Source organism: Pollicipes pollicipes, unplaced genomic scaffold (assembly GCF_011947565.3).
Source record: "Pollicipes pollicipes isolate AB1234 unplaced genomic scaffold, Ppol_2.1 Scaffold_7231;HRSCAF=8579_pilon_pilon_pilon, whole genome shotgun sequence".
Lineage (NCBI taxonomy): Eukaryota > Metazoa > Arthropoda > Thecostraca > Pollicipedomorpha > Pollicipedidae > Pollicipes > Pollicipes pollicipes.
The window spans coordinates 18,121,148-18,143,413 of NW_023597034.1; the positions used below are offsets into that span (position 1 = coordinate 18,121,148).

Below are 22,266 nucleotides of genomic sequence, written 5' to 3' on the forward strand. Positions count from 1 at the left end.
CTTTGCTGATTAATTATACAAAAGCTTATACAGACACAACCGGCAATCAAAATGGAGTAGGCTAAATCTGGCGGGAGGAAATGGTGGACAGGTTTGGCCTTCGGTTGCCCCACAAGTTACAAAAAATGACATCCCTGATGCAATATGTTTCAAATTGGTTGTCCTGAAGTATTGTCCATAATTTGACTTAAGACGGACCGAAAAATACAATCGCGTCCTGTGCATCACATTTTTGGTCTCCGCGTGACACTCCTAGCCCCTACTGCGGCGGGACTCCGACCCGAGTCGAAAACAAACACCGCTGCCCCGCCTCAGGCTCGAGCGGGAGGTGCAGCTTTAGTGTGAGAGGGCCTGAGCAGATGTGCAGTCTCAGAGAAACAGAGCTACCCTGATTCATTGAAAAGTATTTGGTACCATTTTAAAATGAGTATGAGTCACAGATTTGCTGACCACGATAGCCTAGTTACTTAAGCTTGCAGCTGTCACAAGCACAATACTGCGCCGAGTTTGCATCATTTGGCTGAACCCTCCCTGAACCGCGTGCACCTCTAACGGGGCGGTACTATCTTCCTGGCGTACAGTGACGTCCACCGCGGCTGCGCACCGGCCGCCTGGGGTGAATTCCAGGCGGGCGCTCAGTTCAGGCGGCGCGGCCGTGCGGTGTCGGGGTGGGACGCGGGACGACGTGCGGTAGGAGGGAACGACCGTGCATCGGGCGTGGGGTGAGGGCACGCACGCACGCAGTCATGGCGCAGAACGCCAACTCAGACTTCGTGGAGCGCAAGGAGGGCAGCCAAGTTCTGCACGTGCGTGAGAATTCGGACTCGCTGATGAACTCGTTATTCGACTCTGTGCTGAAGAAGCAGGAGCCAAGCATGCCGCTGACCGTGCCGCTCAGCATGCGCAAGCTGCCCAAGTCGTTCTTCAACCCTCCTCAGCACGGCAGCAAGTCCCCGTCTGTCTCCCATAGCCGCAACTCGTCTACGGACTCGACGCAGGCGACTCCGGCGTTCGGCGCCGCCCCGGCCCAGGGCAACCACCTGCGGGCGCACTCGTCGCCGGCGGCGCTGCAGCAGCCGTACGCGGCGGCCCAGCAGCACCAGCAGCATGCGCACCTCAAGCAGCAGAGCTACGACTTCACAGACGGCCTGGGCCCACTGCCGGACGGCTGGGAGCGCGCCTGTACCGCTCAGGGCCTCACCTACTTCATCAAGTAAGTGCTCCGAGGGTGGCTGCACGCCACCCCCCCCCCCCCCCCCCATCCGCCGTCCACAGAAGAGGGGCGGGCCAGCAGGCGTGACGTCACGATGGTCTCAATATGTGATGTGTTGTTTATTGCCCCGCTCGTGCTGTGGGCAAGTTTAGAGGCCGCGTACTATGTCACCGTGTGTGGTGGTGCCCGTTCGTCGTGGCGATTGCCAATATTTACGGCAAATGGATCCATGTAAAGGACAGTCCAACAGACCACGTTCAAAGCGTTTTTCAGCGTATTTATTCCGTAAAATAAAAGAACGTCATTCCTAGCCAAAAATGTGCCACTAAACTCTCAAAGAAGATCAGTTTTCCTGTTGTGCTCCCAGGCAACTACTGCGGTCAGCGCAAAATTGCCACGCTAAGTGCATGCAGTCCTGGGGCGGGGGAAGAGGGGAGGAGTAGGACCGTTTTTCTGAAACAGGAGGCCCCGTTTTAGATAAGTGATGCTCTGCCGTATAATAAGAAGGTCCACATTTTGTTTTATCGTCGACTTATGACACTTATTTGCTGGGATTTGATGCTTTCAGCACTCTGGTAAGGGCACATGACCTCTGTTCTGCCCCTCCCCCTTGTATGCGACGCCGCGTAGAAGCCCCCGACCGTCTCCCCCCCCCCTCCCACCCTCCCCCTTGAGGGAGCCCAATTTTGCTCAGGAGGCCCGAAGGAGAATTCTGCCCCGCGACCCAAAACCCGTGGTGGTGGTGGCCCTGGTGCTGTCGACAAATCAGCAAAACGGAGCAGTACCGGTGCAAGTCAGGGAACCGCAAAATAAACTACATAGATTGACAACAGCCTCCCCAACTTTGTGAAGAAAGCTGACCAAACCGGTGGAGAACTCGTTTGATGATATGTTTTTGGGCTAATTTGGTAAATTTGTAGTGCTCAGTCCCGAGCTTATTTTGCGAAAATATGCCTGTGGCAGGTCATTTGCATCGAGTGGTATCGCAAATGTTGTGACGTCTTGTGGTGCGCACTATACACACTCAAACACAAACGCAAATGTCCCACATAAGGTTTAGCTTGTGCTGAACAATGGGCATTCCATGGGCACCACCGGATTCACACCAGCGCTAGGTCACCGACCTGTGGCAATCGTGGGTCAGAAAGAGGCGCACCGCGGAACGCATTACTATAGCGCCCCCCCCCCCCCCCCCCATTTGCGCTCCCACCGCCCGAACGTAAAGAAAGTCGAGCAAAGCCTGAAGAAAACTCTTGATTGGCACAATTTGGATGTGGCACAATTTGGATGTAATCAAGGCCATTTTTCGTGGTTCAGCCCACCTTTTCAACTTATTTTGTGAAACTACACCCATGGTCAGAACAGGTTTGTTTTTATCAGTGATTTAGGGGTAACTTCGTGCAATTTTGTTTCTACTCTCTTCATTGTTCCTCACCATGGTTGACCCGACTTGGCCAGAAAGAACGCCTTTATGTCGAACTCCAAGCGCTATTTTGAGTGGATTCGGTGGTAGTAATCTAAACAAAGCCGCGCACTTAAAAGTCCGGGAAATTTAACTACGTGCAATGTACTCACCTAGCCCGGCATCGTTGCCCGCTGATCTTCGAGCACACGTCAAGAACTCTCACGACTACGCTACCACTCCGTCGCGTACCCGCAGCGGCGTAAGTTGATTATGTTCGGTTCTTCGCCGCCGTAGCAGCCCCGTAAGAAAACTTCCCTCGTTTGGTAGCTTTGCCGCAGGTTTTTCTTACGAGTGGCATTTTTAATTTTTGGTGAGATGTATGCGTCATGGCACACCGAAGTAATGTTATTTCTTTCACCAGAACAGAAATTTGCCAACAAATGTTAGACTGCAAAAGGCAGTGTGCAGTTCACTCCTGCAATGCAACGCCGTAGGCCCATTACGAATTTCTTGAGATGTCGGTGATACAGCTGTTTCCCCAATAACACGACCGGCGCCACGGGGGTCGGTGGGGAAGGAACGCATCCCCCTCTATCGTATGGTGGTAGGGGGATGGGGCAACCCCACTATCCTAACAAACTTCTTGCGGGACAAATATATTGTTTACCCATGTTTTTACTAAGGGGCCCATAATCCCATTTTTTGCCATAATAAAGGTACCTTGCATCGGAAGGATTATCTTGCTACAAGTCTAGTGCTATGCTACTATGACTTCAAAAGACCGATCGGTGATATTTCCCCTACTGGCCGAGCACCTGCACTGCTTTCCGTGCGTGGATTTCGAAGCCGGATCAGGAGGTGACTGGATCATTACGCACCTGCAGCCTGTGAATCTAAGACATTTTTAATGAGAAAGTTGAAAACGAAAAACGAATTTCGGTGCACATGCTACAATGCAATATCCTTAATTCCCCAAGTACGAGTGTCATTTTTGTACGCTCTCCTTCAATAGCCTGAAGTGTAGCGGAGTGTGTGGCTTCGGTATGTGTTTGTGCTAAAGTGTGGCCTGGTCGTTGAACACGGCTCCCGGTATCTTGCGCGGCAGTGTGAGCAGGGCTCTCGGTATCTTCCGCAGCGGTGTGAACACGGCTCCCGGTATCTTGCGCGGCAGTGTGAACACGGCTCTCGGTATCCTCCTTGGCAGTGTGAACACGGCTCTCGGTATCCTCCGTGACAGTGTGAACACGGCTCTCGGTATCCTCCTTGGCAGTATGAGCGCGGCTCTCGGTATCTTCCGCGGCAGTGTGAACACGGCTCTCGGTATCCTCCGTGACAGTGTGAACACGGCTCTCGGTATCCTCCGTGTCAGTGTGAGCACGGCTCTCGGCATCTTCCGCGGCAGTGTGAACACGGCTCTTCGCGGTTGCGCAGTATGTGTGCTGTTTCATCCATTAGGTGCGACGTTATGACTGATACTGCAGGCAATGCTCCGGATGCAGCGCCCGTGGCGTTTTTTTCTTTGTCCTCTGCGGGTCATCACTTGTTACCAGTTGTGATCAGCATCGAAATCGTTCTTGCTTAGTCGTGCGTCATGTCATCATTCTCCATACGGATGCGGACATCGTGCGGACGTGGACATCGGCTGCATTAATTCCTTTGTCTGCCACGAATTGCTTATCAGTCTGTAGGCACAGCCTTCTGCTGGTGGCACGCCAGCTGCCTGTGTGTGGTTCCCAGCTGTCCAACGTGCTTCATTCGGTCTGTGTGTTGTGGTTGCGTCTGGCCGTCTGCTCGCTGCCGGCCTGTGGTTGGCGCGCGCCGTCCGCCTCGGGATCGGCCGGCGCACAGGCCTTGCGTCCAGGCCAGCCGTGGCCGGGGCCGGCCTCCGCTGGTCGGGCCGGCCTCCGCTGGTTCGGGCCGGCCCGACCGGTTTGTGTCCGGCCGCCAGCCGGCGCGACGCCGTCCCCGTCCCTGTCCCGCCGGGGTCCTGCTGCCCGTCACCTCACCTCAGCCAGCAGAGCTTCGGCCACTGAACCGTGCGCGATGACCGCCTGCCATAGCAGTCTCGTCACTCCCAATGGAGTCCCATGCGGTTCCCTCCCATCGAAGTCCTGTCTCATCGGAGTCCCGTCCGCTCCTGCATCTGAGTCGCACTCCCGCCGCGTTCGCACCAGCTGTCCAATGAGCGGATCACGCCACGTGGCCCGCGCGCGCTCCCCGGCGGCAGTTTGGCCGCGTTTCGTCCCCAGTCACGTGGTGTGACGCGCGGCGGACGCCGGTCGTCCTCGGCCCTAGCCCGTTACGGTCGCTCCTCCCCGAGCCAGCGGCGGCTCACGTGCACCTGCCGGTTCATGGGGCTCCGCCGCCAGCGCGTCTCGGCGGCCGGTACACGGCGCAGCGGGTCCGACCGCCGCGACCCCTCGCAGCGTGTCGGCGCGGCGCGCCCTTCCCTCCACGCTGGTCCCGCTCCGTTCCCACGCGAGGGAGAGGGTCGCTGCCCGCCGACAGCGCAGCTGTGGGCAGGTACAGGGCGGGCAGTAGAGCAGGGGTGGCGATTGGGCTTGGGGTGAGGCCAGTGGCATTGAACGCTCACTTATACGCAAGGGGCGATCGCATTCGGTTTTGAACGGAGCGGGAGCATCGCTGTTTAGGGATAGTGGCCGGAATGGGTGGCGACAGGGGTGACCTTGTTTAGGGCTCCGCAGACACGAGTGGTGTATTCGAACGCAACCAGGGTTGCAGCGCAGATTACGGTGACCTGCATTCACAAACACTAATAGTCCAGGTCCACGAGAGTTGGCTGCAGTTCCGGTATCTGAATCCCTCGTTGGTATCAGCACCATCCCTCTGCTCTGCGTTTCACCGTAGGTGTTTTCGGTGTGCCTTGCCATCGCGGAGCGAGCCAATAGTTATATTTGACCTGCCCTCGTTCACGCGGTCAGCGGACCTGCCGCTCAGCTGACCGCTTGAGCTTACCGCGGCGTTGGCCGGCACTGAGCCCCAGCCCTCCACGGCCGGGAAGTTCGTCAGAGACCGCCCACGCCTAAGTCCGTGATGACTCTGCAAACAGCTCGTGACGGAGAGTGGGCCGCCGCGGTGCCTTTGATCCCGCCGGCGAACAAACTGCTGGCTGGCGTCCGCGCCGTCGGGGTCAGGGGTCATCGCGTTACGGATGCTGATCGCTCGGATCGGACACGATCGCTTTGACGGCTTGTAGCCCACGAGCGCCGGCGTCTCGTTGATCCGATTGGTAATCGGCGGGGCGTCTGGCGGATTGGTCGAGCGTTCTGCGAGCGGTGGCAGACAACGGCTGCTTATGGCCTATGTGTGGTGGGTGAGTGCGCTGACCTCACGGCAGGTCCATACGGACGAAATGGCGGGTGGTCCTGCCATAGCCTCAGGTCATCTACCGTCGCCACGCTGCTGGGGCCACACATTCAACTGGACCCCACGTACAGGGATTGCGGCCGCGAAATAATGTGGCTTTTGGGTTCATTATGCAGCAGGTGTCGCCATTTCTGATTTAAATGATGCTTGCAAACAGTTCGTGGCGAACAGTTCTAAAAATCCAATACTGCGTGTAAAAAGTGGCTGCCACATTTGTGTGGGGTTGGAATAGCCGTCCTTAAGACTGAAGGCCTTTCGGTGCCATTCGCAATCCTGCCCTTCTTAAGACCTAAGCCCCTGTAGTTTCTGAGCTACACGCCCGCGAAAGTGCGAGAGATATGTCGGGGAGTATCTCACAGTGACCTTGGCATTCATAGCGTCACAAGAACGCCATTCAAATCCTGCCATTCCATAAGCCATGGGGCGATCAAGTCCAAGAAAAATATAATTGTCGAGGCGTTCATATCCGCCGTTCGTGAGCGCGAATCCCAGCTTTAGCGACCGTCAATTGACTCTCAATCAAGTTTGTACAATGTGCGATGACTTGATCAAACCATGACGCATTGAGGAGCATATTTGCTACACACAGAATTTTGCTGTGCGGAGCAGTCTTTCCCACGTAAAAATTATACCAACAGTATAAGTGAGCCTGTTCCATCATATCTGGTGCTTCAAGATCTTCAGATGTTAAGCATTCAAGGCTTTAAGTACCTTACAAAATTGGGTGTTTGGAAATAGTTGAAATATCTTCCATTTTTTGTGTGTTCACAGTCCACGATCGCAAAGAATGTCAGAATGGAAAGGCCGCCACCAGATATCACCAAGATACACCAGTAAAGAGTTATACAAATACGTCAGTATCCTCGCGTGAACAGTGAAGAGTTCTACTAGTAAATCAGGATCCCCACGTGTCAAGCTATATACAAAGCAAAGAGAATAAGTGAGTGACTCGACAACGCTCAGAGACTACAGATACGCCGTTAGAAACGTAGCTGTTAAGTAAAGATTCCAGTTGACTTATGTAACGTGATACACAAGTTTTCGGGTAAAAAAGTTGATGATCATCAGTATTCTGCAAAATCCGAATTGACAGCCATTTCATCAGTGAGATCTGGTATGTCGACCGGATCGGGATCATGGGTCGTAATAAAATTGTCACCTATGGGAGCTTCCGTGGATTTGTCTTTGGCAGCAAGTAAATACTCGCCAAATCTTATCCGACTGGCCGATTCGGCTATCCTATGTGAGGTAGGTTTCCGCATGAACATACAAATAACTATGCGAAGTCAACCTCACCTGCGTGGACGTTTATCTCACGTCTGCTGGCATCCAGCCATTGAGTTCAGATTTGCTGCGGGGATGGCGGAGGGGCCGTGGCCATGGTGGACGGTGGAAATTTGTGGCATGCGCCGAAACCAAAGCCACCATGCCTACGCTGGGTTGGGATATGTTGAATGATATATTCTTAGTGATGTAAGGTTTGCTTTCTTGTGAATTATGGCGGAAGCAGCTTAGACACAATATCTACTAAGCGATTGATGCGACTGTTGATTGGCGCAGGTTGATTAACTTGTGTAAATTTGGTTAGAGTATCTGTCTTCTGCTATCATGTCTAGTAGAGTCTGGGGTCAGGAGTCCGCAAAAGTTTCCATATCAGACGGGAGGTGTCAGCTGTCTGGGAATAATTCGAAGAATGGTCTGTGCAGACTGAGTGGGACCGCCTGATCTTCTCACGTTGTGCAGAGTTTGATTTCGACTTGAAAGGCGGCATCCTCCCTCACACAATTCCTTTCCTGATGTTGACGCTGTACGGTAGGTGGTCATGATGCACAAAATGACATTCGCAATTCGGCGCCAACACCTTTGAAAAGTTCCGGTTACCCGGGACCCGACTAAGTCATTGTGGCCGCCGCGGCTTCTGAGTCAGAGTACGTGGAAGGCCAAGGATTTCCCGGGCGGTGCGAGCCCGCCGGCACGCCACGTGGTCCGCCGCCTCCCCCCCCCCCCCTCCGGGAGGTGTGGAACTGGTCTGGTGAGCTCGGCAGACCGACACCCATGTCTGGCCCCAGAGCGCGGCCCGGTCAGTGGGCTGGGACCAGACCCGTCGCGCTGGTTGGCGCCGTCAGCAGCGGCCAGTCGCGCCAGGCAGGAGGTAACCCGGTGACACAATGGCCACCGGGAGCCCAGCTATCGTCCAGTGACCCGTAGGCCGGGGCCGAGGTCACCTCAGGTGGCGGTGTGGGTACGATATCGTCTGGACCTCACCTAGACCATAGCTGCTCAAGCGGTGCTACTGAAAACTGTCGTGGCTTGGTTGCCCTACCCACGTATTTTTCGCCCTGAAAACTTGCCTCTTCCACGAGTATTGGCAGTACATAGGCGTGAGGATTTCGAAGTGACTCTGCCGCGCCCCGTCGCCTCTGGCCTCGCCGGGCTGGTCTTGACCGGTAACCGGGCCGCTGGCTTGGCTTCTTGCGTTTGTGGCGTCGCCCTGGTCAGACTCCACTTTTTCCGGTTGATCGGTTTGGAAACGGGTCTTCAAGACAATGGCTCGTTGTCCGGCACGCAATGGCGTCAAGAACTACACCGTCCGTCCTGTAACAGCGGTTGTACTCGGTCTTGTTGTATGCCTCCTGAAGGACATGTGTTGCCCTCCATGTCTGGACACGGATAGGATCAGACTCCCCCATCGCTGCCTGCCACTGCGCCTCAGTAAGTCTGCTTATCCCAGTACCCATGTCCTGTCCAAAATGGGATTCTAGAAAGTCTGATGCAGTAGTTAATGCGACTGGGGCGTAATGGTAATAGATGCGTCGTATCTGAATGTCTCTGTTGGTCACAGTTCTGCCTTTCTAGCAGTGCTGCGCGTTATGTGTACAACCAGCTGTGGTCTTTGTAGGCAGTGATGCCGTAACGGCTCTCATCTCCCGTGGCAATGATGCCGTAACGGCTCTTTCATCTCCCGTGGCAGTGATACCGTAACGGCTCTCACCTTTCGTGGCAGTGATGCCGTAACAGCCCTCATCTCTCGCGGCAGTTGTCTGGGTCACCAGGCAACTGCCGCGAGAGATGCGCTGTTCGCTGCTGCAGTAACCAGCCGGTGACCGCCACCCGCTGAGACCACGGGTGGCTGACATTTTCCTTCAGTAACCGGCCGGTGGCCGCCACCCGCGGGGACCACGGGTGGCTGACACTTTCCTTCAGTAACCAGCCGGTGACCGCCACCCGCGGGGACCACGGGTGGCTGACACTTCCCTTCAGTAACCAGCCGGTGACCGCCACCCGCGGGGACCACGGGTGGCTGACACCTTCCTTCAGTAACCAGCCGGTGACCGCCACCCGCTGGGGCCACGGGAGGCTGACACCTTCCTTCGCTGACAGCACAGCTGACCAGCCTCCGTGCCGGGGACCCATCGCCCCCTCGGCGTGGGAAAGCCAGTCCAGCCGCGGTCGCACGCCGCGCACGGCTGGCCTGGGAGGGAGAGGGTGGGAAGAGAGCAAGCGCGCTGCCGCAGTGTCTACCGCCCACGGATCAGGACCACGTTTGACCTCCCTGCTCGGGTCGTTCCTCTGGTGCTGTGCTGTAGTGCCGTGCTGAGGCCGTGCTCAGCTCAGCTCAGCTCAGCGGCGTCGCCATGGCGGCGGAGTGGGACAGGTGGGGCTGGCACGGGGCGGCCAGCCGGCCGTCAGAGTCGCCGACCTCATGGGTGATGGTGCCGGTGGCCGGCGCCGCTGCCGCCGTCCTCCGGCTCGGCCCGCCTGACCTGGCGCAGTACGCCGAAGGGGCCGTCGCTGGTGGCCTCGTCTGGGTTCTGTCGCCCCGTCCGGACGCCGCGCTGAGCCGCTGATGTCACGGCTGTGCAGGGCGTCGCCCGGCGGCGGCCACCCTCCATCGCCGGCGGCCGCTCCCGACGCCCGCCCGCGGCTTTGATCTCGCTCCACCGCCCCGCCGGTTGGCTCTGGCCCCGGCGCCGCGTCCAGGGGCGCAGCCAGGCAAGCCCGGGAAGCGCCGTCGTCTGCGGCCTCTTCCCCCTGTCTTTCCACGGGCGATCCACCGGCTTCAAAGCGCGCGCTGTCGCTGCCGGCCTGTGGCAGCCATCAGTATGCAGGCGGCGCCTGCGCCGGTCGCCCCGGCGCCGCCGCTCCGGACGGCCGCCGGCCGGCGTCACGTCTGGCCGCCGCTGAAGGACGGCCGCCCGCCGTCACGCTGCCGTCACGCCCCCGTCACGCCCGACTCACGCCCCCCCCCCCTCCCGCCCCACCGCCCCACCCCCCACCCCCATCCCCGCCGCCGCCGCCGCCGCCGCCTGCCGCCGACGGCAGCTGCAGACTGCGGCCGGCGGACGAGCACCCACCCCGTTTGTGGGCCAGGTCCAGTCGACGTCTGACGCCGGCACGAGGAGTGGGACGGCGGCAGAGGTGCCGGCGGTGGCTGACTCGGGTCGCTGAACCGACGGGGGCAGTACAGTGGCGGGGCTTGGGTTTTTTGGTGACACTGATGACGTGAAGGTTTGGGAACACGCCACCTACCCTGAAGCCGTCTATGAAGTCATTTGCTGAAGCACGTTTACACGAGGCTCCCGTGATCACTGAGTTCATACAAAAGCGATGGAGCTGAGTGTGAAATGACCGAACTGGCGCTTCGTTCAGCAGAAGTTCGATGCTTCCCGCCACCGACTCCTTCAGTGTTGACATGGAGCATAGCGAGAGAGCCTGATATCCCGCGAGCAGCTTTTTGCGTTGTTGACTGGCCGATCTCCCAGTCAGCCACCCAGCCAGCAGGCGAACAGCTCGTGCACTGTCGAACGCGGTCTGAGTCACTTTCCGTGAAGCACTTGGCACGGGTTCGAACAGGTGCGTAGCACTGGCCGCGTGCGCTGGCGGGCCGCCAGCAGAGATGGCGAATTCAGGTCGGCTCCTGTCGTCTCGTGTCAACGCTGGTCGGCTCCGGTCGGCTCCGCCGGGCTCCCGTCGGCTGCCGTCGGCGCCGGTCGGCTGCGATCGGTTCAGCTGGGCTGCCGTTCTGCGGCGGTCAGCCGTCAGCCCCGTCCGCCTGCACTCGTTCGACCCTGATCGCGTCGGGTGGCGCCGTTGTTCTTGGCGCGCCCGGCACCCACCCGGCCGGCCCTGGAGAGGCCCGACCCGGAGAGGCCTGGGGCCTGGAGAGGCCCGGAGGCAGACTGTCGATGGATTCCATTGTAACAGAATCGATTCAGACTCCAACTCTCGACTCTGACTCCGAGCAGCATTGAGTGGGTTCTGATTCAGACTCAGGAGATGCATTTCAACTCCGTATTCGATTCCAGTGACAACAGTTAAAAATAACAACGGTGGTGTGTGGTATATCACAACTTGCGAGATACGCATATTGTGTAATAGGATAGCGACCAGAGGCATGGCTTTGTAAAACGAGTACGTGGGCGGGCTAGATAATGGAAAATAACGAAATTCATCCAAACGAGTTTCTCTTAGTTTTTGGCCAATTTTTGTCTCGAATTGAAGGGGGCGCTAGCCCCCGCAAACCGAATAAAAACTTATCTTCCAGTTAGCGATTTGTTTGTAGCTCTACTTGTTCCCCGGGCAGGAGCGGCTGGAAGCGTTCGTGTTAGTTTCCTTTCAAGTCTACCTCGACTGAGCCGAAATGCTTTTGATAGTGGAATCGACTCCGCCTCCACCTGGCGTCCTGCCCCCGTCTTTTGGGAGTCGATGTTTTTCCCTGTTCACTCACGTTATGCCAACTGTCGCCCTCAGACACTCAGTGCTTTGTGTGAGGTCAGAAGTTAGAGCAAAGCCAGCTTTCTGGACATGACAGCCTGGAATATGACGTGACCCCCCACTCCCAATTCAACCGGCCTGGGCAGCTGTTTGCTGGTGACATTGGATGATGCAGCTGGAGGTAGTTTGATGACACGGCAGCTCGCATCTGGACCACCTGGCGACGGCAGCTGGTGCGGCCGGTGCCACCGGTGGTTACGCCGGGCGCCGCGGCCGCTGATGGCCTCGGGCAGGCCGGAAGGTGTGAGCCGCGCCGCGCAACCCGGCCCGGCCCGGCCCGGCCCGGCTCGGCTCGGCTCGGCTCGGCTGTGTAAACAGCCGGCCGGCCGGCCGGCGGCCTTCGTCCCGGCCGCCGTCGGCGGGGACGTGCAGCTCCCCCCCCCCCCCCCTCCCCTCCGTGCCGCCCGCGCGGCCGGCCGAGCGTTCCCACGCGGCGGCGGCGGCGGACGGCTCGCCGTGGGACGCCGCGGGCGGGCGGCGCGGAGCGGGCCGGTCGGCGGCGCTGCCAGCGGGCGCGCCGGGCACCGGTGCCGTCCGCCCGTGCCCGGCTGGCCGGCCAGCCACTGGCCAGTCGGGTCTCGCCCGAGATGTGCCCGAGGCCGGCTGGTATGAAACTCCCGAATGGTGCGCGAGCCGCCTTCAGAGGCGTCTGTGCGGCGGCTGTGGGTATGCTCGCTGCTCATACGGTTGGCGGCGGGTGCGCCTGCCGTTGATCGATCTTGTTTCTAGTGGTGGCTTTACACGTTACTTGTGTGGTGATGAGCACGAGGTGGCCACACACATCATATGTGCGTTGGTCAGCACGAGGTGATGCACACATCACTCGCGCGGTTATCAGCACGAGATGGCTGCACACATCACCTGTGCGTTGGTTAGCACGAGGTGGCTGCACATATCACCTGCGCGGTGATAAGCACGAGATGGCTGTACACATCACCTGTGCGGTGATCAACGCGAGGTGGCCGACTGCGTGGGCCACTTTCGCAGGTGTCTCCTGCTTTGAGTGGAAGGCGGTGCAGATATCTGAAGCTTATCGCGTATGATGTCTGTCCGGGGTGGTGATGAACTCGAGCCGCTTGACTCATGCTTTGATCGCCGACCTCGGCTTCGCTGCTGGTTCTCCCGCCGATACTGTGGTGTGGGACCGAGGACCTTCCCCGTCAGACTGTGGTGTGGGACCGAGGACCTTCCCCGTCAGACTGTGGTGTGGGACCGAGGACCTTCCCCGTCAGACTGTGGTGTGGGACCGAGGACCTTCCCCGTCAGACTGTGGTGTGGGACCGAGGACCTTCCCCGTCAGACTGTGGTGTGGGACCGAGGACCTTCCCCGTCAGACTGTGGTGTGGGACCGAGGACCTTCCCCGTCAGACTGTGGTGTGGGACCGAGGACCTTCCCCGTCAGACTGTGGTGTGGGACCGAGGACCTTCCCCGTCAGCAGAGCCCAGGCCTCTATCACGTTTGGGAACCTGGACTTCAGATGGCGGCGCCTGGAAGGTGAGTGGTTGCTACCACTTCCCGCACCCGTACATCGCACTGCGATGTGATGACGGCCAGATACCGTCGTGCCACGAAAATACATGGTTTCATGCTTTTCACACGTCATTTCACCACAAATGAGACCAATTTTAGTCAAGTACACCAAATATTTCTTTTTGCCTTTTCTCTGTAAGGGAAAATCCTGTTTGGGGTGTGATAGCGCATCAAATGCTCTTTCAAACAGTCGTCAAACGGAGATTGAACGACGGGTAATTTGGTGTACGTTATTGCGATAGCCTTATATGCGCCCGTGTGACGTGTTGTCTGAATATGGAGACGTCGGGCGATGACTAATCATACGGACACAGGGGCCTCAGTTCCAACGCTCGGACGGCCGGGCCGTGTTTAATCATGACCTGCTAGAGGCGGATCTCTCCTCACACGCGGCTATGGACCATGGACACGTGACTGGCCGCTGCACGGCCGCCGACTCCGAATATGGTGCCGCCGGTGCCGGCCGGCGCCGCCTTCCCCCGACGCCGGCGCGCCGCGAGCTGGACTCGTCTGCTGGCTCCGGCGCTGGCCGCCGCCCGCGGCCGTCGGTGACACCGACACCGGTCACACGTCCAGACCTGGACGCGGCGCTGCCATCCAGCAGATGGGCCTGCTTTGATCTTATTCCGGGCGTGGTGTTGCGTGATTTACAGCGCGAAAACGCTCTCACACGGCCGTGAGAGCCGTGGAACTAGATGATCCATGGTTTATGAGGACCGCAGCACTAGAGGGTTCATGATCTGTGAAGACCGCAGCACTAGAGGGCTCGTGATCTGTGAAGACCGTAACACTAGAGGTTCGATATCTGAGGACCGCAACACTAGAGGGCTCATGGTCTGTGAGGACCGCGGCACTGGAGGGTTCATGATCTGTGAGGACCATGGCAGCGAGAGGGTTCATGATTGTGCGGCGCGAACCGACGTGCAGTTGCCTGCTTTTCGGCTGGCGGTCGCTGTCCTGATCCGCTGCTAGCAATGGTCAGAGGTGGATGGCGCTGCTGTACCGCGTGAGAGCGTCAGGGAGGCCTTTTGGGAACGATTGGAGGAGGCAGCAGGATATCACGCACTCGTAATAACAAGATCTTCGAACTTCGAAGGCATGGTAAGTTCCATCCACGCCAAATGCGGTTAACTTATCCGACGCCGAGGTATCTACTTTTCAACCATGCCACGTATCCCACCGCAGGGTTTTGCCACCGGCAGAGGCCGCAAGATGTGATGCTTACGCTGAGCATCATGCAATTCATTGCTACGGCCGCAGATCATATTGTCCGTAAAGGACAGTGCTGGTTTGTTCTGTCTGCTTCTGGTGGCGGGGGAACTTTGTGGCGATTATTTATCGAACATTCAGGGACCTCGAGACGAACACTGGGCAGGACAATGCCAAAAGTTTTAGAGCTGTTCTCTGCCACAGAGCTTGCTCGTAGTCACCAATCGCTCCGTGCAGACGGGAACGCGCCGTCATCGCCCACTACCCGGCTGGTACGCGTGCCCATGGCAGCGGTGCAAATACGTCATATCGGACCTGGAGTCGCAGAAGTTACCAGATATGACGGCCGTGGTGTCACGTGGTGCGCCACTCGCTGAATGGAGACCACTGGCGCCAGCTGGGCAAGCGTCACGTGACCGGCGCTCGGCTCTACCGGAGCCAGCGCGGGCGGCGAGCCAGCTGCGCCCGACGTCTGGCACCGACCGCCAGGTACATGTGTATGCAGGGAGGGGGGGGGGAGGCGGTACGTCACGGGCCAGGTCCGGGCCCCGCGGCGGTGCAGCGGCGGAGGCGGCGGCAGCGGGGACGGGGGAGGCCGCAGCCCGGCCTTGCCCGTCGCCGTATCCCGACCGGGCTCGCGGCACGCTGCCGGCGGTGCGGCCAGCCGGCCGCCTCGTCAGGCCCCGGCTATGCTGGGAGGAGATGTGGACCAGGCGGGCCCTGGCTACGCTGAGAGGAGATGCGGGCAAGGCGGGCTTGCGGCACGCCTCTCAAGTATAGCGGCACATCGGGCGCTTGTTGGCAGACAGAAGCCGGGCGCTCGTCCGGACGCGCCGTGTACACGGACGCCCTCTCCGCCGTCCTGCTCAGCCGCAGCGGTGCGGCCCCGTGCCGCGCCGTGCCGCGTGGTGGTGGTGCGCGCCACCTGACGGCGTGGCGGCCAGGTGCGCTGCTGCCCGACCGCTGGCGGCCGCCTTTAAACGGCGCCGCCCGCCAGCCGGCGCCGGGCCGCCGGCCGCGCGGTGTAAACAGCGAGCCCCGCCGGCAGCGCCGCGCCGCACCAGGCGCCCGGCCGCGGCGCGGTGCGGCGTTTTTCGCCGCACCACTCAGCTGGTTACGCGCCGGGCGCGGTGTTCATCCGCGGCTGGCCGCCGCCGCCGGCCTTCTCCGCTGTCTACTCCAGTTAATGGCCAGCGCCGGCCGCCGCGCACCTGGATTCATATACGTGTGCCATTCCATGGACAGCGAGTTAGGCGTCCGCCACCGACGCGGAGTCGCGCGTGTGTGAACGCCGCCTGGTGACGGAATGGCATGTGAACGGGCGACCACTTGTTGCATGGGCTGCGCGGGCCGATGGCTGTACGACACTGACGCTGGCGGCGCGGCGACGGCGCCGGCCGTCTCGGCCGCCAGCGCGCCGGCCGACCTTGTCGGCCGTTTCACCCTCGCTTGAGACAGAGCCGGACGGCGACGCTGAGTGTCCTCACCTCGGGCAGGACCGGACGAGAGCAGGGTCCGGTGTCACCGTCGCCTGGGGTGGAATCGCGTCGCCATGCTCGTGGAGGCCATGTCGGTAACCACCGACTGGCAGCAACACTGCCCTTCGGATTGGAACGCGAGGCTGGAAACTGGTGGCCATGGTGTAACAAAGAATTCTGCCTCTCGGATTTAGAGTCACGGCTCTGGTCCACTCAGCGTGCTCGATGGCCATTTTCTTTCAAAGCCTTTGTAACTTCGTCTCACATATATGCATTGATCTTTGTGCTGGGCTCAGCGATCGCATGACCTCATTGCGGCGGTTGGTTGTCTTTCGGTGCCCCCCTCCCCCTCCCATTCCCGCTTCGACCCCGTGGAGACCTGGCTCCTCTGCGGCTCCGCTCCGCGGTGACGCCGTCTCATCTGCCCGCCGTAACCTGCTCTGCTACGGCGCGGCGAACGGGCACGCTGCGGCGCGGCTCAAGGCCTCCCGGCTCCGGCTCCGACTCCGGCTCCGGCTCCGGTTCCGCGGCCAGTACCGGACTGGACGCGTCGGCGGGGCTGGCAGCCACCCGGCTGGCCGGCTCCGAGTCCCGGGGCGCTCACAACTGGTCCGCTCTTGTTTTGCAACGGCCGGTCCGGCGCGGCCGACGGGCGCGTGGGAGTGAGCGGGAGGGCTACTGGCTGAGCGGGCGCCGAGCGGAAGTGGCCGGCGGCTGGGCGTCGTGCTGCGGTCGCCCGGCGGCGACGAGCGCGGTCAGGCGCGCACCTGACGGGCCGGACGCGTGGTCGGGCTGAGAGCCGCTGCACACTTTCCCAGGCGGGCCGCGGCCGGACCTACTCGGTCACACCGGCCGATTCCTGACCCTTCGCTGAGGTCCCGTGATCTGGCCGCTGCTGACCGCGTGGCCCGTATGGTCCCAGCAGGGGGGAGTGGTGTCATTAGTCCGTCGATTCCAGCAGTGCGGCACCTCTACGTTGCGTGGTCTCGTCACCACGGGTGATCTCGGCTGGCCGCATGCCCACGCGGCCCACGTCGTTGGAGCGGTTGGCGCGGTGTCCTCTCGCCTTTGTATGTGGCCGGCGCGGCGGCGGCGGCCGGTGCCGGGCACGGGCGAGCCGGGTTAGCTCACGCCAGGCGCACCGTCGCTGGAGCTGCTGCCGGGCCGACCACGACTGCCCTCAGTGGAGCTGCTCCACACGGAATGACACGTGTGTTGGCTGCTGCGCGGGGTATATTCCACAGGTGTTTCTGACTCGATGTTTTTGTCACCGGTAATTATAGCTGTTGCATCTTAGTTTCCTGGGGACCAAAGGGTATCTTTTTCTCGCCTGCAGTGGTTTCGTTGCATACAGAGTCCTTCTGGTATGGATCTTTGTGTCGCCGCAGCAGACAGGTAGTCCGCAATTTTGCTGAAGGGGTGGGGCAATATCGAACTTTCTCCCTAACTCCTGGTGTTTGAACCGAATTTCTGCGAAATCGCCCGCGCCTACGTCGTGGAAACCTGGCTCAGGGACAGCGTGGCATGGCCCCCGTTACGTCCTTAGTCCACAGCAATGTTGTTAAAACATGCTACCATCCTGTGATCTATTCGAGCCTAATTTACCTTTCATCGCACTTCTCCCGTGTCGTGTGTCTCCGAACTTTTCTCGTATGTTCGTCGTCCTCAATAGCTGGTATTCGATTCATGCCGCATTCAGCACCATCCTTTTAATTATATCACCCTTTTCTCCCGACCATCTTGCTGCTGTAGATTTTCCTCGTTTGGTTATATTATCTGCCGACTTTCTTGCAGCCCTCTTCCATTTCTCACAAGTCTTGAGTAACGATCGATTACAGTAATTTTTTTTTAGGTAATCTTGTTTCGAGTCGAGCTGTATCTTAACCTGCCTTGTCTGGGTCACTATGTCACTTCTGTCAGTCACGTAGGGCCCAAACCTGCTCCTGCTGGGTTCCTGTCTCCTCTCCTGAGGTGTTCCGCTGCTGTCTGTCCGGCCCAATCTCCACTTGGCTCTCCTGAGGCGTTCCGCTGCTGTCTGTCGGGCCCAATCCCCACTTGGTCGGCCGTTGCTGGCCGGCACCGTCGTCGGCACATGTGGCACGCCCGTCACCGCCGTCCGCCGCCGACGGGGCCGTCACACGCCGGGGTGAGCTCCAGTGACGTCACCGGGGCGACGCCGCGGGCGAGCAGTGACCGGGGCTTTCCGTGCCGAGCTGCAGCGGCGGGTGAGCGGCGCGATGCTGGCGTGTCAGGCTGGGCGACCGCCGCTGCCGACCGCCGCTGGAGGCTGCTCTGCTGGACAGACGGATCGTGGCATAGGAAGTCCTGCTGCCACCAGAGCACAGCACTCAGCAATGGAATGAATGGAACGGACCAGGTCACGTGAGCTAGCCACCGCCTGCGGCCACTGGTCCTTCTCGTATAGCGTACAGGGACCCGCAGGACCAGTTCAGCTGTCACTTACCATGGGGACCGGATCAGCTGTCAGTTACCACGGGGACCGGACGAACTGTCACTTACCATGGGGACCGGAACAGCTGTCGGTTACCACGGGGACCGGACCAACTGTCAGTTAACGTGGGGACCGGACCAGCTGTCACTTGCCACGGGGACCGGACCAGCTGTCGGTTACCAGGGGGACTGAATCAGCTGTCGGTTACCAGGGAGACCAGATCATTTGTCACCTATCATGGGTATCAGACCATCTGTCAGTTACCATGGGGTTCCTGACAACTGTTGGACCAGCTGTCGGTTACCAGGGGGACCGGACCAGCTGTCGGTTGCCAGGAGACGGGACCAGCTGTCGGTTACCAGGAGACCAGATCAGTTGTCACCCACCATGGGTATCAGACCATCTATCAGTTACCATGGGGGCTGAACCAGCTGTCAGCTAGCACATGAGCTCTGTTTGGACGGCGGATCTGAGAGGATCGAGCAATCGGACGGCACATCAACTTGCTGTCTCGTTTGTACGCCGGGTGCAGTCTGGTATGGAAACAGTCCCCGGTTGGAGCTACGCGGACCCGACCTTGGTGTCAACGAAAGCATTCAACGGAGACCGTGGCGACACGTGATCGAGAGACCGTGGACCGATGTGGATTGGCTTGAGCGCCTCGACCACGTGCTGGGCCTCAGGCGTGCGCGGCAGCTTGTGGCGGCGGTTCACGGCCGCCCGTGTCGGATATGTCCAGTCCATAGCCACCAGCCAGGTACACGCCCTGCGTATCCGCAGACGCTCTGAGGGCGCTCGGGTCCCGTCGCGTGCGTGGGCGGCACAGGTCAGCGTGCCGCTGCTGAGGGCAGTGGCGGCCAACTGTCCCGTCCGACGTCGCCGTCAGCGCAGCTCGCGTCACGCCGGCGGCTGGTCCACCGGCTCGCGCCACGCCGGCGGCTGGTTCACCGGCTCGCGTCACGCCAGCGGCTGGTCCGCCGGCTCGCGTCACGCTCGGCCGAACTCAAAAATGTTAGACGCGCGTCCATCCACGCGGCTGAAGCAGACCGGGCCGCATGTTGTAGGTCGCAGGCGGCAGGTCGCAGGTCGGAAGTCGTAGGGCGCAGGGTGCAGGTCGCGTCACAAGTGCCTGTTGCCGTCAGTGTGACGTCCTCGCTCCGCAGACTCCCTCGCCGTCCGGGCGGCGGCGCGGCGCGGCCGGCCAGCGCAGCGGCGCAGCGACGCCGGCATGCGTGTGGCCTGCCGGCCGACCGGGGGTATTGTTGGACCGGGCCGTCCCGGGCCGGGCCGGCGGGTTCAGCGGCCGCCGCTGCACCCGCTCCCGGCCGGGCCGCACCCGGGCGCCGGTGACGCACGGGGCGCGGACGGAGCCGTGATCCGGGGGTGGCTGCCGCTGACGACACTGCAGCCGGGTGGGGCAGCCCGCGGCTCGCTGGCGCCGCAGACCGCTGCCTGATTGGCGTGGGGATTTTGCTGGTGTTTATGGGGGAGAGGTATCTTGCGGTTCCGTGGCTTCAGGGAAGAGGTGACCTTCGCTGCCGCCTCGCACCAGCTGGTAATTGTAGCGAGCGAGCTTTTCGAGGTCATGGCGTGAGCTGTTGTCCTCTGGCTAGTAAACGAACATATATATATATATATATATATATATATATATATATATATATATATATATATAGTATGAAGAAACCAGAATTAGTGGCAGCATAAGCGTCCCAAACAGGCGTGGCTCCGCAAATACGTTGATATCAAACGACATCGTTTGGCTTATCTCTTATTTTGTCCCGTACGTGTGCCATCATTATCAATTACATGCCCGTCGGCATCCACCCAGATGACAAGCGGAACGACAGGATAGCCGCGCGGTGACACCTGACAACGCCGCAGAAGCTGCGCGGTGATCTGACGACGTTACAGTAGCCGCGCGGTGATCTGGCGACGTTACAGTAGCCGCGCGGTGATCTGGCGAGCGGGATTGGTGACGACAGACCGGCGGCAGCCCATTTCGGGCTGGCCAGTCTGAGGCCGCGGCACAGGGCAGGCTTACCCGGCTCGTGCGGGGGGAGGAGGGGGGGGGGGGGGGGGGTCGGTGAGCGCCAGGTGAGCTCAGCGCCACCCACATGGTTGCGTCACCGCTGGGAGGTGGTGAGATCATGCGGGGGCTAGTCGGGAGGAGGCGGCGCCGAGTGGCAGCACTGGCTCCTGTGCGAGAGCCGCCGCAATGATTGAGAGGCTGTATCGGGCTTTGTCGTTGTTTTAGGGACTCATCAGAGCTGAATGTCAGGACACATTACATTTCAGCGGCGACCTGGCGTGTGCGGGCTTGTGCATGTGTGGGCTTGTGCTTGCGTTGTGTGTCAACAAACGTGTGTTACGATGGCTTTCGACAATGAGAAGTGGGCACAAGTACATTTCAAATGTGCATTGTCGCGATCTGTAGCGACATGAGGTCTGCTGATTAAAGAGGTTAGTGCGCCACGGCTTATGACGTCACGTGCTGTGTCGTCAGCTAACACTATCTCGACATTCAGCACCATCTCGTCATATTCCTGGATATGTAACACCTGAACCGTGAGGGTTATGCTACCATCCATTGCATGCGTTTTCAAAATCCAAAGAGTTGCCTGTGGTCTTCAGGTCTGTGTTATAGCGCATTGCTCGCTGACGGTGATGTTGCGCGCTCTACAGCACCCCGTGCCGTCCGGCGTCTGACCCCCTGCCCGCCGTTTCAGTCACGTGACGCAGACGACCACCTGGGAAGACCCGCGGAAGAAGCCCTCCCAGGGCTCGTTGGCAGGCCAGCCAGGAGCGGCCAGCTCGCAGCCTGCCAGCGCGCCTGGGGCGCCCCCGACCGCTCCCGCCGGCCCCGCTGGCGCTGCCCCTGGCGCGCAAGAAGGTAGGTGTTGCTGCACCCAATCGCGGATTGGCATCGGCGATAAGCAGGGGTGACATTGGGTGCGCGGAGAAACAGGGAAATCGTATGTGATGTTTCGCTTGTCAGGTCGGATTGTGTGAAGCGCAGATGGTGCGCGTCAGACACGTCCGTTGGTCTGTAAAGAAACGGTGATGATGACTAATATTGAACTATGAGGGTGTCAACCCAAGCTCTAGTGACCGGCAGCGCTCACCGTTGATTTGATTTGCTAAACTGTATTGTGAGTGATATTGGGCGGAGCATGTGGAGCTAGTGCTGCTGCGTGGAATTTTAAGGAGCTGAACATACGGGATCGCACGCGCGTGGGCGCTGAAAACCAGGCAGTCATACGCTGTAAGAACTAAAATAAGCAGTAGCTGTTGCAGGATGCAATGCAGACTTTCTTGGATTGCGAATGGCATAGGCATTTAGTTTATTTTCTTAATATTGTCCCCGCAGCAGTTGTTTTACGGTAATCGCCAAGACAGTGATGCACGCAGTAGTGCAGCGGTCGATGGTCTGTCGTGTCGTGACTCCTGCGGTGGCAGTAACTGTCGTCTCGCCTCTCCAGCGCCGCCGCCGCCTCCGCCGCCCTCGCAGCAGCAGCAGCCGCCGCCCCCACCGCCGCCCCAGCAGCAGCAGCAGCAGCAGCTTCAGCAGCAACTGCAGCAGCTGTCAGTGGAGCCGGCGGCAGCGGGCGGCCAGGCGCTGGGCCCGCTGCCGGACGGCTGGGACCGGGCCGAGACCGAGGAGGGCGAGGTGTACTTCATCAACCACCAGACGCGCGTCACCTCCTGGTTCGACCCCAGGATACGTGAGTTCCAGTCGTTCCAGCGTCGGGACGGGGCCGGCGCGTCCACCAGAATGATAGCGGGGCCGGGCGTAGGCATAAGCACCCAGTGCTT

The 22,266-nt window shown here is 59.9% G+C and overlaps 1 protein-coding gene across 1 annotated transcript in view; it reads left to right on the top strand.

Annotated features, from left to right (window-relative positions):
- Positions 1-654: 654 nt before the first annotated feature.
- The window catches only part of LOC119109798 (transcriptional coactivator YAP1-A-like), a gene marked incomplete at its 3' end in the record, with an annotated part of 24,256 nt that continues 2,644 nt past the window's right edge, over positions 655-22,266 (top strand). Inside the window, 4 exon segments of the mRNA XM_037233551.1 lie at positions 655-1,213; positions 21,180-21,343; positions 21,933-21,973; positions 22,049-22,175. Of these exon segments, the coding sequence (XP_037089446.1) occupies positions 747-1,213; positions 21,180-21,343; positions 21,933-21,973; positions 22,049-22,175 (799 nt within the window).